General features: G+C 40.4%; 1 protein-coding gene across 1 annotated transcript; it reads left to right on the forward strand.

Moving 5' to 3' along the window:
* Positions 1–347: 347 nt before the first annotated feature.
* COIL (coilin) lies at positions 348–8,532 on the forward strand (the record flags this gene model as incomplete). The annotated part of the gene is made up of 7 exons (XM_084648388.1): positions 348–667; positions 2,673–3,876; positions 4,479–4,565; positions 5,825–5,872; positions 6,521–6,590; positions 7,616–7,704; positions 8,314–8,532. 7 exons carry the CDS (start codon positions 348–350, stop codon positions 8,404–8,406), a joined length of 1,911 nt encoding a protein of 636 aa, XP_084504514.1. The 3' UTR covers positions 8,407–8,532.
* Between the last annotated feature and the right edge of the window lie 7,947 nt (positions 8,533–16,479).

The raw sequence follows: 16,479 nt of genomic DNA on the forward strand, positions 1-16,479 counted from the left end.
TATTTTTATTGGACCAACATCTGTTGATGAGAGAGACAAGCTTTCGAGGCACACAGAGCTCGTCTTCAGATGGCTCCTCAGTGCCCAAATTCTCATGAATGTCACTATGAAAAAGAGGAAGTAGGGAACAATATTGGAAAGGTGGGCCCTGATCCTGTGCTGAGCTCCGTAGTCGTCAAAATAAATACTACGGTAAAACCAAAGTCGATAAAACTCAGAATAGTTACTGAAGATCAAGATGAACACACTTGTGATCCAGTGAGTGACAATCCAGTCATTCCCTGCGGCAGCGTGCACTGTTCTCGGGCTGCAGTTCGCCGCTGCTGCCGACAGGTGGCGTCTGAGTGATGCCTCTCTTGTCCCGCGTGGGGCACCGTAGCATCCCCTTCCCTTCTCCGGCCTCCGTGTCCAAGATGGCGGTGGCCGGTGGAGGGGGCCCCGTGCGGCTCCGGCTGCTCTTCGACTACCCACCGCCGGGCAGCCCGGGATGTTCGCTGTGCTGGCTGCTGCTGGAGCCCAGCCAAGTGCGCCTGGTCACCGACCTCATCAGCCTTATCCGGGAAAAGTTCGGCTTCAGCCGCCGGGCTCAGCTCAGCCTCTTCCTGGAGGGGGCGCTGCTGCCGCCGACCGAGAGCGCGCGCCTGGTGCGGGACAACGACTCCCTCAGGTATCGGGGACGGGAGCGCGCGCCGCAGGTCGCGGGGGCGGGAGGGGGGCGCGAGACTCCCTCAGGTAGCGGGGGCGGGGAGGGCGCGAGACTCCCTCAGGCGGGGGGGGGCGCGAGACTCCCTCAGGTAGCGGGGGCGGGGGCGGGCGCGAGACTCCCTCAGGCGGCGGGGGAAGGGAAGGGCAGCGAATCTTGGTGGGGGCACCTCTGGCCAGGGTTCAGTTGCCCCCGTGGGAGATAGACGCTCCTGACGTTTCTGCCTAGGATCCCTTGGCCCAAGGTGGTGCTTTCGTCTGGGACTGAAAAATGGAGGCATAAGAGAGGATTTTTTTTTTATTATTATTATTATGAAACTCGGCCGCTCCCCACGTGGCTCGAGGAGCGTGGGCCTCGAGGCTCAAATCTCCGCTTTCCAGCGAGGCCGGCCAGGAGCCGTCTCTCTGCACCTCCTCCGTTCCCTGCAGTGTTTCTTTCCTGTAGGGTTGGCAGTTTTGCTTGGATGTATTCCTGGAGATTTCATCACATGACATAATCTTTAATTAAAGATTAATCTTTAATGCCCAGCGATTCCAGGCCAATCCTGGAGGGTTCGCAACTCTACTTTCATGGCTGCCCCACTCCGCTCTTGCCGAGTGGTGGGAAAACCTGTTTCTGAAAATAGTTAGCTAACACGATTTGGAACACCCTCTTCCCCTTGTGCAGACGCCTTTTAATACCTTTAAAATCATGTCAATAGGTCATATTGTAGCCTAGGTTCAACTCTCTTTGAAAAGCATCTTTATTGTTGCCTGGACATACCCTTAAAATCTTGAGATTTTGAAGGCAGGCCTGCAATGTCCCACAAAGCCTGTGTGGTTAGATGTTGACAAATATTTGGCTGCGTGTGTGTGTGAGTTCCCTCTGTGTGCTGCACCAGCCCTGTGCAGACAGCTGGCACGACAAACCTTGTGCGAACCGCCCAATGCCCACAAGATTCGTTAAGGGACAAAGGCACCCAGCCAGGTTTATTGTTGTCAAAGCACGGTAGTAGTATCCCGCAGACTCTACCGGAACACTAAATACATGTATGCCTGTAACAATGGACCAGCTCAGTGAATGGCGGGACTTTCCGTTCCTTCCTAGGCTAGACAAAGATACTTCCTCTGAGATACATCTTTATATTCTGATACAAACAAGTTAGTACTGCCCATTTGACATAGTTAATTATGGCTCCCTGACGTGGGTAGTTATCACACATCACCTTGTACACATTGGTTGGATCAAAATGTTTTTATTATGTACTCTCTTCCTGACCTTATCTTTTAGGAGGGGTCAGTGTGTTCCTGTTATCTTTGGGGAATGTTTTTGTAGCATTCCTGATATCAGGATGTTCTGGTACCACTGATATCGGGATGTGTTTGCGTGAGTACTTTGTGACTAGCACTTCTTAGGAATGTGTATTTCTGCAATATCAGCCCTGTTTTTGTCAGATTTTGTGAGCAGGTTTTGTCTCATAGCAGGTCTTTGATACAAGGGCTTATGTCTCAGGGCTCTCTTCCTACTACAGCCTGTGCCTCAGACCAAACACCTAAAGTGTGTTTGTGTGGCTAGAGGAAATCTGGGGTGCAAGACAAGGCTTCTTAGGTACTGGAGGAAAGCATGTTCCCTGCAGACTTCCCACTGAGTTCTACTCCATGGCATCTGCACTGGCATGTGGTCCCCTCAAGCAACGGGGACATGCTGCAGTGTGTGCACACTGTCTGTGCCCCTCCCCCCACCAGTGAGCATAGGGGGATTTTAGGCTGTTCGATGGCAGCTAGTTTAGTCCCTGGTGGCATAATTTGTTGGGAGATTTATAGGTGCATCTCCTCATCTACTAAGGTAATATTCCTTAGCTGCTAAGTGAATAGCTGTGACATCCTCATTTCTAAAAGACAATAATCTAATAACTATTTCAAACTCAATATGTAGGAAGGAATATTAATTTGCTAGTTATACTGAATGCTGGTTTCTCTGTCTTTTTCAGAGTTAAATTGGAAGAGGTAGTTGCAGATATTTGTGATGAGATGGGTAACGGTATCACTTATTCATCAAGAAAAGAGAGAAAAAGGCACAGGCAAAAGTTGGAAGAGGAGGGGGAGTCTAAAAGTGAAGATGACAGACACAGAAGGAAAAAGAAGAAGAAGAAACAGAACTCTGAACATCTTTCTTGTAAGGAAGAGGACTCTGTAAATGTTCAAGACTCTTGGAAAAAGTCCAAGAAAAGAAAAAGAAAAGAAGAGGTGAATGGAAGAAATGGTATCACAGGAGGCAAGGAGGACAGTGGTCTTGATGAGTCCAAAAAGCTTAAAAAAAAGTTGGAGGGGGAGAAAGAGCTGGAGCAAGAAAGAAAGGATGCTAAGCAGAGAAAGATAAGGGCAGTTAGAGGAAAGACTGTCTTAGAAAAGGCCAACAACAGTTTCCTTCTGAGTCCTAGTAAAAGTAGCACAGTAAAAAACATTGCAGCCCAGTCCAGCAAAAAAAGAGGGGGAATTTTAGATTGTGATTCCTCCAGCACATCATCTGACAGTGTAATGGATATGAAACAAAATAAATCCTCACATAAACCTGTGGCAGCAACCGTACACAGAGACAAATCCCAACTTGTTGCAAATTCTGCTATAAAAACTGTTACTGCTAGTAAAGTTACTGCCAAGTCTAAAGATGAAAATTCCCCTAAGACTGCAATTAGTAAAAAAGCTAAACCCCAGTCCTCGAGTTCAGATTCTGACTCTAGTATGGAAGAGGAGGAGCAAAGCAGTAACTCAAAGAGAAAATTGCTGCCTAAAAATCCACCAATTGTGAACATTATGTCAAAGTCCCCCAAGGCAAAGACATCCTCTTCAAAGTCTGATAGTTCAGATTCAGAGACATTTGTTATTAAAAAGCCCATAGCAAATGTTGGCTTCAATAAATCCGTAGTAAGAAATGGTGATAAACAGTTGCCAACTAGCTGTCAAGGACCAGCTGTAAACCCTAGCAGTTTTGGAAGGGGACTTGGAAGAGGAGAGGATAACTTCTTCTGGAGAGGAAATAGGGGCCGTGGGTGTCGTGGGATGATCCGAGGCCGGGGCCGGGGTCGAGGTCGAAGCCGAGGAGAAAGCAATAGCTTCTTCTTCAACTACGGTCGTGAAAGCCAGAAAGAGCAGCAGTTAAATGAAGCAGCAACAAACACTTCAGTTGTTATCCAGGTGGGTGACTATTTATGTCCTAATAACACATTTCTTTAAAGATTTTTTTTAAAATGTATAGTTTTCTTACTAAAATTTTAGTAATTGAATATACAAAAACACAGTAATACCACTAGCTCTTATGTCATGCATCTCAACGCACTTAACAAAGAAGGTCGGTATCATTATGCCCATTTTACAGATAGGAAATTGAAGCACAGAGAAGAGAGGTGATTTGCCCAAGGTCACCCAACAGGCCAGTGCCAGGACTGGGAATAAAACTCAGGTCTTGTGAGGTCCATCTGAGTGCTCCACCCACCAGGGAACACTGCCTCTCACATCAAATGAGCATAAATGGTAAAAACAAAACAAAAAAAAATAAGAATAAGACCATTGTAAAGAATACAATTGTACTGTTCATACAGGTAAGGCCAGCTAACTCACATCCTGAACAAGTGTTTGTAAAATACTGTTGTTTTACATTATACACATAGCTTGTGCTCTACCTTTTGGGTTGGATGCTGGTTTGTGTGATGGATTTTCTCAGAGTTTTTTCATACAGCATTAATATTGCTTTTGTTAATTAAGTAACTGAATCAATGGGCTTAATGTTTATTTCACAGAATCCAGTGGAAGTTCCAAAGAGGGAATATAGTGTACTACCTCTGTTAGCTGCCCCTCCACAAGTAGGGGAAAAAATTGCCTTTAAGGTAAGGAAACCCTAAAATATATAGTGTTAGTCATATGGCTCAGATCTCTTTCAGATGTACTAGTAGAATACATTTTGCAGGATATAACACAGCTACTTTAGCTGTGACATCCAAAAATTTTGCAGTGTTCAAACTTGCATTATTTAGTGACTTTTGCTCTAGAAGTATCAGACAATATGTTTGCATTTATCCTGATATGCAGTTAACCTTGGTTCCCCTAGCTTGTAAGTTAGATGAGGAAAAATGGGTCCTAATAGGATTGACATCACAACCTTTCCAGATGAACTATAAAGCTAGGTCTTCAACCATTAGCATAAGAACTGGGTATCCAAAGAACCCTTTTTCACCTTGGTCAGTGAATGACATTTTCGTCTAAATCTTTTTATAAGAAATCTGAAACTCTGACTGGTTCAAAGCCCTCTAAGCCTTCTGGTATGTCTTGTATTTGCAAGTAGCTCTAAAATCATTCATTCATCTCTCTAACCAAGTATTTTCTTGAATAAAAGAACCTGCTATAGTTTTGATTGTGTGTATATTTTCAAATTGTCTTACTCTAAAGACACAACTTGAAGGCAATCAATTGATGCCTCTATTTTAGAAAGCTTTGGAACTGATGCATTTAAGTTTATTTTGTTTTAACTTAATAAAATGACAACATAAGCAAAGAAATGTTATATCTCCATTTCCCCCTCAATTTCAGTAGGAATTCCTAGACAAATCTGTATAATGGATCCTTCCCTCGGACCACTTGATTAACTGAAGCTTGACTCAAGCTGACTTGGAACCTTCCCAGAATGCCTCTCTTTTCCCTGGAAAAGCTGTTGTGATACAAACAACTCCTTAAAGACCACCCCAGAGAGAAGTGCTTCACACACACATAAACGAAGTCACTATGAAAATCCTCTTAAGTTACTGTTTCTCTCTGTATGATGTTTCTGGGAGATCATCACAAACCTTGCTATAAAAATGCTACTTCATTTCCCAAATCAAAAATAACTAAAGCAATCACTGGTGCTGCGGAAGCTGGAGTCACAGTGATCTCTTCTTGAAGCCCAAGCTGAATGGAAAGCCACTGGAGCAATCAGTTATGAAATACTAGCTGGGGCAAGCATTAGGGTCTAGGAGCAGAATGCATAGCTCTTATGCACTTCACCTCAGTGATAGGGCCCAGGCTGGATAGTAAGTGGCGTCAGCAAGGGCCAGAAGCAGGAGATATAATTTTTCATGTCTTTTAATGATTTATATTTTTCTTTTAACAGCTTTTGGAATTAACTGACAATTACACTCCTGAAGTATCTGACTACAAGGTATTTTTTCCAAAAATGCATGTATAATACTATAGCGGGTAAGACAAGATTTTGGGGGAGTCTTAGATATTTTATAATTCTGTGCATTGTATATTTCCCCCCCACTTCTCCTGTTACCATGCAGACTATTTCCAATATAAATAAAAAATAATTACAAAATACAAAAGTATTCAAAGTATTAGTGTTGTAATTAGAAAAACACATGCAAACAATTCTGCTGATTTAAGAGCAAACAATTTAAAATGTGAGGAAATATTCCAAGCTTCTGGATGCAAAAGAACATTGAAAGACACGGCACATTTGTTTGAAGTTGTTAAGACATTTCATGGAATTATTAAAAATAAACCTTTGCAGCAGTTTCAAAGAAAACTCGGTTTATAGCTGACTGATTGCTACATTAATCCGCAGTGACTGTGGCAATACAAGATTTGGGGTTTATTGGTATTACTAATTTCAGCTCATTTAAAACTTTTTAAAGTTAATTGTTTAATACTTGAACAGATTTTTCAGAACTGGCCAAAAGACTTCTTCAAATAGAAATATGTGCTCTGGCTGTGTTCAAGCATATCCTTGTAATGCAATATGAAATACAGTGCTTGTCAAATTTGCTATGCTTCACCATAGGACCATTTTTGTTGTTTTTTGAAGGAGGGAAAAATAATCAGTTGGAATGCTGATAACAAACAGCTAGAGCTTGAGATTCTTTCCTCTTCGGCAGGCAAGTATATGTAACTCCAGAAAGTAGTATGTAAATATCTAAAGTCATTTCTGCTGCAGTGGTAAACATCTGTAAGACGATATATTACAATTTTTCAGACATTTCTTCAGCATTACCTCAAACTTCATAAAATTTCCCGCAGATTAAAATATGTTAAATACGATAAATCCATGGTACTTGCTTGCTGTCTTGAAGTTGGTTGTACATATTGCCAAGCAGGTTTGGATACTCGAATGACTTGTCAGGTGTGGCATCATGCATACAAAGTTCACTTTGAGTTGTACTAGAAACTGAACAATGTCCCATTGGAATGGCACTGTATCATCTGAAAGATTAAAATGTTAAATGAAAATAAATGGAATAGACATATGCTTGTGAATGGAAGAAATTTTAGGGCCAAGTCCTTTGAAGTCAATAGGTTTGCCATTGACTTTACTTTGTAAGGACTTAGTCCTACACCAAATAATGGAGTGCACCTCAAATAATTGATTGAAATTCTGAATGCAAGTATAGTGGTTGCCATTTAACAACCAGCATTTATCAACAGCTGCCACACATCTGAGTTTGACATAGTTTTTCCTTATACTTAAATCAGGAGAGATTTGTGACTGAGTTGGCAAATGTTGACTTTTTACTGGATTTTACTGTGTGGTCTTAACTAGATACCTGTATTGTAATTTGGAAGGGGTTGAACTAGGTCACCTATCTCTGATACATATATACCAGTTATATGCAGTGTAGAATTGAACAGTGACAAATGGGTCCCTACCGCAAACAAATTAGGTTAATGAGTTGATACTGTATAGTGTGATACAGTGTAGTATAAACACAGAGTAGTGTATGGTCATTACTGCTCAACTGCTTCATTGAACCCCTGGGGAGTGAATGATTGTATCAATGTTTGTTGTAATGTGTATTGCTGATTAAATAAATGAACTTGACTAGTTTTTAAATATTATACAAATAATGTTTACTTTTACATTTATATAAAACTAACAGGAAATCACGTTTTTTTCTTATTTAAGTGGTGAAAGAGCCAGGAAAGTTTGATCTGGTGTATGAGTCTGCAGATGGAGCTGAAGTGATAGAATATGCTGTTTCTCAGGATACAAAGGTGTGTTAATATGCTTTAAAGTGCTTGGCCTTGTGCTATGCACAGTTGAAATATTATCAGTTGTATGTGACACTTCATTGCCGGTAAAGAACTTACTTGTTTTAGTGAGATTTCTTATTGTCAATGCGTCTCAATGAAAATGAGTGAAAACAAATAAGAAATAATTGCTTCTTTATAGTGATTGGTGTATATTTATAGCAATCATTACTTCAACATTATACCTTATTTAGTAGCTACACAGGTGTATAGATGTATATACACAATTCACTGAACAAAATTTTTTGAAGACTTTTTTTCTTAATGTAACAGAATTCAATATTATGTCTAGCATATTTCAGTTTTTACAAGTTTGTCTATTCATCTGGTATTTTACTCTCCCTACATGTGTGGATCTTTGCTGATGTCAGTGGAATTCTGTGTGTATTGGGAAAGCAGAAAAGCAGAGTAGGGATTCACCATACGGATCTCTGTACGATACAGTAGTTCTTGTTTAGTAATGTTCTTGTATAGATGAGCAGCTGATATGTATCTTCTTAGCACAAATATAGACAATAAAAGAAATTCTCATCTGTTTCTCTCCATGCTAAATATTTTACATGTTTGTTTCAGATAACTGAAAGCTGGGATGCACTGATTGAACCAAGACTGATTGTTGAACCTTCTCCTACTAATGAATCGACCACCGAGAACGTAAAACTCTAAGATGTGAACTCATTTTCCATATGTGTATATAGTTGTATGGACACACTGTTTTGTGAAGTACTTTCTTTTGGTTTTGAAGACAGCAAATGCACTGGATGTTTTTTAATAAATAATTTAAAAATGAAACTGTGTATAAGGAACTATAAATAAGTTTTTCAAAGGCAATTTTGGTGTATTTAATATAGAAAAGTACATTTGCTTCTCTTTTTAAAATTGTTTTTAATAAAACAGCAGTTTTTCTGCCAAACAGCCATGAGTTACCTATTTAGGAATTGCTTGCTCATGGATGTGAAATACAGGAATTTAAAAACAAAAAACATTTCCTGTGAAATTTCATTCCTGTGAAATACAGGAATTTAAAAACAAAAAAAAAATTTAAAAACATTAGCTCCAGTTAAGTTTATTCTCTGTAAGGGTATAGCAATATAACAACAATACAAAGATAACTTACTGTAAGGAGAACTTAAAACAACAACATTTATAATTCATCACAAGTTCGATAGCTAACAACACACATAGCACACTGAGAAGTGGAGTATCTTCCTCCACTGCTGCAAGGCTTGGCATAAATGCTGTTTCTTGCAGTTCCATAGCACATTGCATCTGAACATCTCAAAGGGCTTCATACCCCTGAGAGGTAGGTAGGTATCCTCCCCTTGCAGATGGCAAAATTGAAAACCATATGTAAAGCAAGTGGCAGAACAAGGACTAGAACACTGGAGTCCAACACTTCTAGGCAGTTCCTATGTGTATTAAATTAATCTGTATGCACTTCTTTAAAAAACTGTTCTGATGCCCTTTGTGTTGATCAGTTTCACTGTCCTGTGCCAAGTACCCTTTCTTTCCTCCTTAAATCCCACCTCGTTCAGTATCTTCTAGTAATACTCGGTTGTTGCTTTTTTCAGTATTATTGATATTGTGGTAGCACCTAGGAGGGCTGATTGTACATTGCTTAGCACAATGGCACATAGACACAAAGATGATCCTTGTCTCAAAGACCTCATAATCTTAAGTATAAGACATAAGAAAACAGCTAGATACAACAGACTCCTGAAATATTGTCTGTGTCATAGGCTTCTTATCTAGATTTGTACTTTATTTGGGTTAGGGAACTTGTCTTATCTATATTATAACATTGTGTAAATTTACAATATTCTTTAAGGGTTTTTTTTTTTACTGTGTAAATACAGGACCTACAAAAATATGTTAACATTCTACATGATCAGTTCAAATATTTTTGGTTATTTTTCATTTGGCATTGTTTTGTGTTGCAATATTAAACTTTTTTTAAATTTAGAAAATGGGATAATGAATAAATGAAAAACTATATTTAGTTGAGAACTGAAACCATAAATAAAAAATACTAGTAAGATATTTTTTAGCCAAATAAGTTTTATCCCCAAAAGTTTGTGTTTTTAGGTAACTACTGATTTGTTTTTCATTTCTGCGAAAGAATTGCAAACAATTTATTTAAATGGAAACATTTTGCAATATCTTATAGCAGAAATGTCATCTGCTAACAGAGTAGTCTTGACATTTAATATGTATTTTGTGCAACAGACCCAAGATCCATATTCCCCATTCTACAGCTGAATGTGACACACAATGTATCATGAATAAAAATAGAAGTATAAGTAAGCAGGTAGACAGAAGGTTTTTGAAGATACACCTTTACTAATTGTATTTGGCCTCTGGGTGGCAGTATTGCAGAATATTTCATTACTATAAGAGTCTTGTTTTTATAGTCCACCAAATCCCTCAACAAGCACAAATCAAGTCAGTTGGTATGAAACAATGTTGTTTGAATAGACTAAATTTCAATTAAGTGAATACAGAGTTTGTACAAAGTCCTATTATAGTTTTATTTTGACAGCTACTGAGGAAACATGTAATGTACCTAGATATTAAACACCTTGGATTATTATAGTTTTTAAGATTTCATTTTTTTTGCATCTGCAATTGCCTTGCATCTTGTATATCTCTAAAACTGACCAATGTAAATCAAAATATTCCAGCTTTACAAAATTCTGCCCACTTGGGAGTAGTATTTTGTTGACTAGCAAGTCAGATATCTGCCCTCTCCCCCGCCATTCAAAATCACATCAAAAGATGGTGACCAGATGGTGCGCCTGGGCTGATATTTTCAAAACAGTTTTTAAAGGTTGGCATGTAGTCAGTTACTAATTAATGTCACTTTTACATTCTTGCATGCACTGATACAATACTACATTGTTTTTGATTGTAGACTATGGGGAAGTGGCGAAGTCTTATTTTGTATAATGCACAGAGTTTAGTAGAAGATTCCATTCTAAAACTTAATTTTTGGGACTAACAGTTTCCTCATACAACTTCAGAGTGGGGTAAGCTTAGAACAAAAGTATGGAGGAGTCTCAACTCCAGGCTGGATTAGTTGAAGTGAGAGAGAATTGATGGATGAATGCATATTTTTGAAAAGTTTGGAAAACAGTTTTTATGGTTTCCAAAAGCATTGCCAATTGAATAATTAAAATTCTTTTTGAAATTATTTTAATGGGATGTTGAAAAGACATAATTTGATGAAGTAACAACTTCTCATGCTAAACACTGAAATGGTTGGACTATACCCTTTTGGAGGGGAAACATAAGATAACCTTGAATAAAACAGACGTAATGGGATTTAAAGTGAAACTAAAGATTCTTAATTAATTTGACTGCCTCAAGACCACTCCTTGAGTGGTGGACCTGTAAGAAACATCGCTAATTTAATTCTTGAATGACTTCTTTTAAATAACTGAATACTTGTTTCCCTTTCATAGGACTTAGTTAAGATCACTTATGTCTGCCCATATATAGGTTATCTATGATAAACCAAATAGGACTCTCTGACTCAAACAAAATCCCTCTGCCCAGCTGTAAACTGTCTTAGTCATCTAATATCTACTAAGGTTCAATTCATTAATGATTTGGAGGAATAATCTATTTTGGTCACAATTTACCTGGTGAAGAATGTTCCTACCAGAGGCAGACTCACTCTTAAAAGTGTAATAATCTGTGTTAAACTCTCCACAAGTGAGATATAACAGAAGAGATAGTAACTGAAATAGTCATTGCTTCCTTTTCTTTCTTTCTTTGTTTCATCAGTGATGAGTATTTTGCTTATCTTTAGACTCCAGTGTCCCCTAAGACATTAAAAAAATCGAGACGTGGAGGTCCCATCCTTAAATTGGTATAGACAGAAATAATTAAGATGATGTTCCTTTGAACAATAAAATTTTAGCAATTGGGAGGAGTAAAATTACTCTCAACACTTTGACACTCTTTTCTTGTCTACACTATTTTAAGGTTCGGACGCCTAATCCACTTCTCAGGAGATGTACATGCATATAAGCTGTACTCCGCTATTTGTGCTAATACTGGATCTGCAAATTCTTTAGAAAAGTGGCATGTTTCTTTGTTCTTGCCAGAAGCCTGTATGTTCTATTACATTCATAATACTGTTAGAGTGCTGGCAACAAACCAAAGGGTTACAGGCATTGAATTCTCTACAACAGTGTTGTTTTTTTTTTTTAAAATCTCTTTCCATTTCTCAACCATTTTGTGTTCAGCTGCTAAACTAAAATGTAAAAATATCTTAATTTTTCTGGGCAACCGTATTAAGGCCCTGATCATGCTGCTGCATCTACATGAGCAAGGCTGTGTGCCCATGCAGAACCCCAACGAGAAGCCAATGAGATTCGGTGCAAGGTCAGCGCCCATATTACTAAGCAAGAAAATGAAGTCCACTAAATAATTCCTCATTTCCTGATAGTTCATGCAAGATCAATCGTGCTGGTGCAATTCTAGTTGTGGAGGTAAAATCCATATAAATAGCCCTAAGCTCGCAGTGATAATGTTTATGTGATTCAGTCTTCAAAAACACTTAAGAGATTTTATTGTAAGGATTCATTGTTACAAATTAACCACTTTTTCTTAGGCTTTATGAGATTTCTTTTCCTCTCTTGCAGGTCCCTGACCAGCTACAGATGTAAACACCAGTGTCCCCTGCTAATGTATTTTTTAATCATATGTAAATTGGAAAATCAGCAGCTCTCAATGCAGGTTCACTTTAGACCTCTGTCTTAAATAGAATTTAAGAAAAAGCATCTATATGAATTACAGTGCTAACCACTGGGATGTATTTGAAATGCTAGGCATGGATTACTGGCTGTGCACTTTCCCAGCATAATTTACAGCAGCTTAGGGCTACACTAATTTCATCCTGGCTATTAACTGCAGTGGGGGAATCACCGAGGTCCATGAAAGCCCAGTACCTTGACAGCCAGGAGAGGGGATGGTAGCACGGAATCCATTGTGGTAATTATGTGTCTCTTGTACCAGTCCTCTGTGCTAGATTGATCCTCCTGTGGTTGGCTCCACCATCTTTCAGGCCTCTGTGCATCAGTGCAGTAATGTAAAGCAGCTCTAGTGCATCTGAGAAACAGGGCTTCTGACTTTCACAGCTTACAGCTAGCCCTGTAGGGACAGCTGTCATATCTGGGAATTGAACCTGGGTTTCCTGTGCGGTAGTGCTGGCTGGTTTAGGTACTGGGCAGGGTTAGTCAAAAGTTATGAGCTGTTGAAAAGTATTGGAAAGCTATTTCTCTCTTTTTTGTTTTCTATATAATTGGTTTAATAACAGTTGGTTTGGGGAAAATATGCTCCTGATAGATTTATATTGAAACAGCTTCTATATGCACACCTTGGTATCCCTGGTCCTTTACAAATACAGCATAAACAATAGCTCATTTCTTAATCACAGGAGTGGGCCATAGCATGGAAAAATGCACTGTAACTTTGTCAGTGACTCAACCCTGCATGCATTGTTTGTTACTCACTATTTGCACATTCAGATAAAGCTCAATAATACACAGCTGCAGCAGCTGTTATCAGTGTACACAGAGAATGTGAGTGTAGGCTGATCTGAATGATGTGATAGGGCGGACCAAGCAGGACAGTCATTGAAGCCAAACACCAGTAGAGTCAGAAGTCCAATTTGATTTGCATAAGCACCACAAAATTTTCCAGATCTTTTTGGTTTAGAAATCTGATGGGACAGTTTAGGAGATAAAACTCCAGAACATCAGGGTTTCAGTCGAGTCAGACATCAAAGTGGCCTCTGATGAGTTTTCATGATCTCCACAAACCAGAAATGCAGAAAGCACAAAAATATAGTAAAAAGAAAAGGAGTACTTGTGGCACCTTAGCGACTCACATTTATTTGAGCATAAGCTTTTGTGAGCTACAGCTCACTGCATCCGATGAAGTGAGCTGTAGCTCATGAAAGCTTATGCTCAAATAAATTTGTTAGTCTCTAAGGTGCCACAAGTACTCTTTTTCTTTTTGCGGATACAGACTAACACAGCTGCTACTCTCAAACCAAAAATATAGTGCTTGACTCAAGGAGTAGGGGAAGTTCTTCATCTATTCTTAGACTATGCTAGTCAGTTTGCTCATTTCTCACATGAAGAGCTATTAGGAATTTATAAGTGGCACCCTTCCTTTTGAGTCAGCACTGAACCAGTCCCAGCATGGAGCTAGAGCAGTGGTTCCCAAACTTGTTCCGCCGCTTGTGTAGGGAAAGCCCTTGGTGGACCGGGCCGGTTTGTTTCCCTTGGTGGACCGGGCCGGTTTGTTTACTTGCTGTGTCCGCAGGTTCGGCCTATCGCGGCTCCCAGTGGCCGTGGTTCGCTGCTCCAGGCCAACGGGAGCCGCTGGAAGCAGCGTGGGCTGAGGGACGTACTGGCCACTGCTTCCAGCAGCTCCCATTGGCCTGGAGTAGCGAGCTGCGATCGGCCGAACCTCCGGACGCGGCAGGTAAACAAACCAGCCTGGCCCGGCAGGGGCTTTCCCTGCGCAAGTGGCGGAACAAGTTTGGGAACCCCTGAGCTCGAGGATTATATGAGGGGAGGGGAGATTTCTAAAGTTTTATAATGGAGGACCTGACCATGGTGGTTAAAGATCCCATGCCACCTTTTGCAAATATAGGTATTGTTACTCTCTTTCAAATTCTAACCTTGGTAATAACACTGCCTCATGTGCTTTTGACTGCATAGATGCAGTATTGCCAAGTCGTGACATTTTATCACAAGGATCACAATATTTGGCATTTTTTTTAAGCCCTAGACTCTGCAGCAAGTGAATACACCAGAATCTAAGCGTTTTTTAAAAAGTAAGTTTCTAGTCCGCATGGTTATGGATATAGTTTTGAAAATGGGACCGTAAAGATGCAAATGTCAGAAGGCAAATAAAAATAGTCCAAATGTGTTATTTTTTTTAAATCTCACAATCTGTAAATCAATCTCATGATTTCTGAGGGCTGACTTATGATTTCTGAATGCTTGGGGTTGGCAATGCTGTGCATGATTCTAATCCTAAATTGTTGTGCAGTATTCCTTTTCTCTGTCGTACAGCTGCTGTTTCCCACTGCAGAGCTGACTCCTACATACTCAGAACAGTATTGTAAGCGCTAGTTAAGGAATGTTTATAAAATGCTTGGAGATTCTTGAATGGAAGTGCAAAGTATTATTACTATTCCGTTACTATTTCTGTTTTATTTTATTACACAGACAATTACGCAGGTGTAGAAAATGGACAGCATCCAAATATAATCAGAAAAAAATGAAAGTGAACTTCATTATTGGCCATTTATTTGTACTGTGCTGTTCATCCTAATCAAACTTATTTTTTCCACCTATGAAATGGTTTAGCATAATAAAAGAATAAGGATAAATACCGAAATGAGATTTAAAAAAAATCACAGCATTGCAGCAAGCAGATAAATGATTCAACAACTGTGAATTTCAAGCAACATAGTCATGAGTAAGGCTGTGTGTCTGTCACGGAAGTCGCGGATCCTGTGACTTTCCGTGACCCCTGTGACTTCTGCAGCAGCCCTACTGGTTCAGGGGTTGCCTGAGCCGTGCAGCCCCTGGGCCAGCAGCAGCAGTTTGGGTGCGGGAAGGGGCTCAGGGCTGGGACAGGGGGTTGGGTTATGGGGAAGGGGGAGATTATCTGGGGTGGGGGGGGGAGTCCCTGCCTCCTACTGGCATGTCCCTGCAGCTCCTAGGCAGAAGGGCCAGGGGGGCTCTGCGTGCTGCCTGCACCCACAGGTGCCGCCCCTGCAGCTCCCATTGGCAGTGGTTCCCGGCCAATGGGAGCTGTGCCTGCAGAGCTAGCGCTTGTGGCAGGAGCAGCGCACGGAGCTCCCCTGGCTGCCCCTCTCCCTAGGAGCCACAGGGACATGCCGGTCAGAGCCAGGTAGGGAGCCTGCTAGCCCTGCCAATCTGACCCCCTCCCCAGCACCAGCAGAGGTCCCAGGCCACACACTGCCGCTTGCCTCCCCCCAGTACCAGCAGGGGCTACAGGCCACCTCCCAGCACCCACAGTGCCCCTGGCCCAGGTTTTAGTTAGGGGTATATAGTACAGTAAAAGTCATGGACAGGTTACAGGCTGTGAATTTTTGTTTACTGCCCATAACCTGTTCATGACTTTTATTAAAAATACCCATGACTAAAATGTAGCCTTAGTCATGAGCTATTTAAGGGGCCGATCCTGCAGTCAGATCCATGGGGTGGACCGTTGAACCTTTATGGAGTCTCAGTGGCTTCATTTGATTGCAGCATTGTGGACTCGAATATTAGTGGCCAAGTAGGGTTATTTTGGCAGGATACTAGTAATACTATGCTGGTCTAGACAGTAAATCTGAGCCTTACTGTGGGTCTGGTTAATGTGAGTGTAGCGTGACTTTTAGGTCATATATGGCAATAGCATGGGATATAAAAATACATATTTGCCTTTCTTGTCTGTATTTTGAATCAACGTAACCTTGTTTTATTTAGTAACTGAGCTACTGGACTGTCTTTAAAGACATCCGGGGTAGCAACAGGAAATACTGATTTTTTCAAAAATTGCATAAATGCATTGGACCATTTTGACCTGAAGGTGAAAGGACTATTTAAAAAGACGGCAAATCGCCTGGAAGATCTACAAAAGCAACAGGAATTTGCAATATTAAAAAAAAAAAAAATTGCAACATGATTTTTTTTCACACGTTTT

The sequence above is a fragment of the Lepidochelys olivacea genome (assembly GCF_965140295.1).
Source record: "Lepidochelys olivacea isolate rLepOli2 genome assembly, chromosome: 14".
In the NCBI taxonomy this organism is placed as follows: Eukaryota; Metazoa; Chordata; order Testudines; family Cheloniidae; genus Lepidochelys; species Lepidochelys olivacea.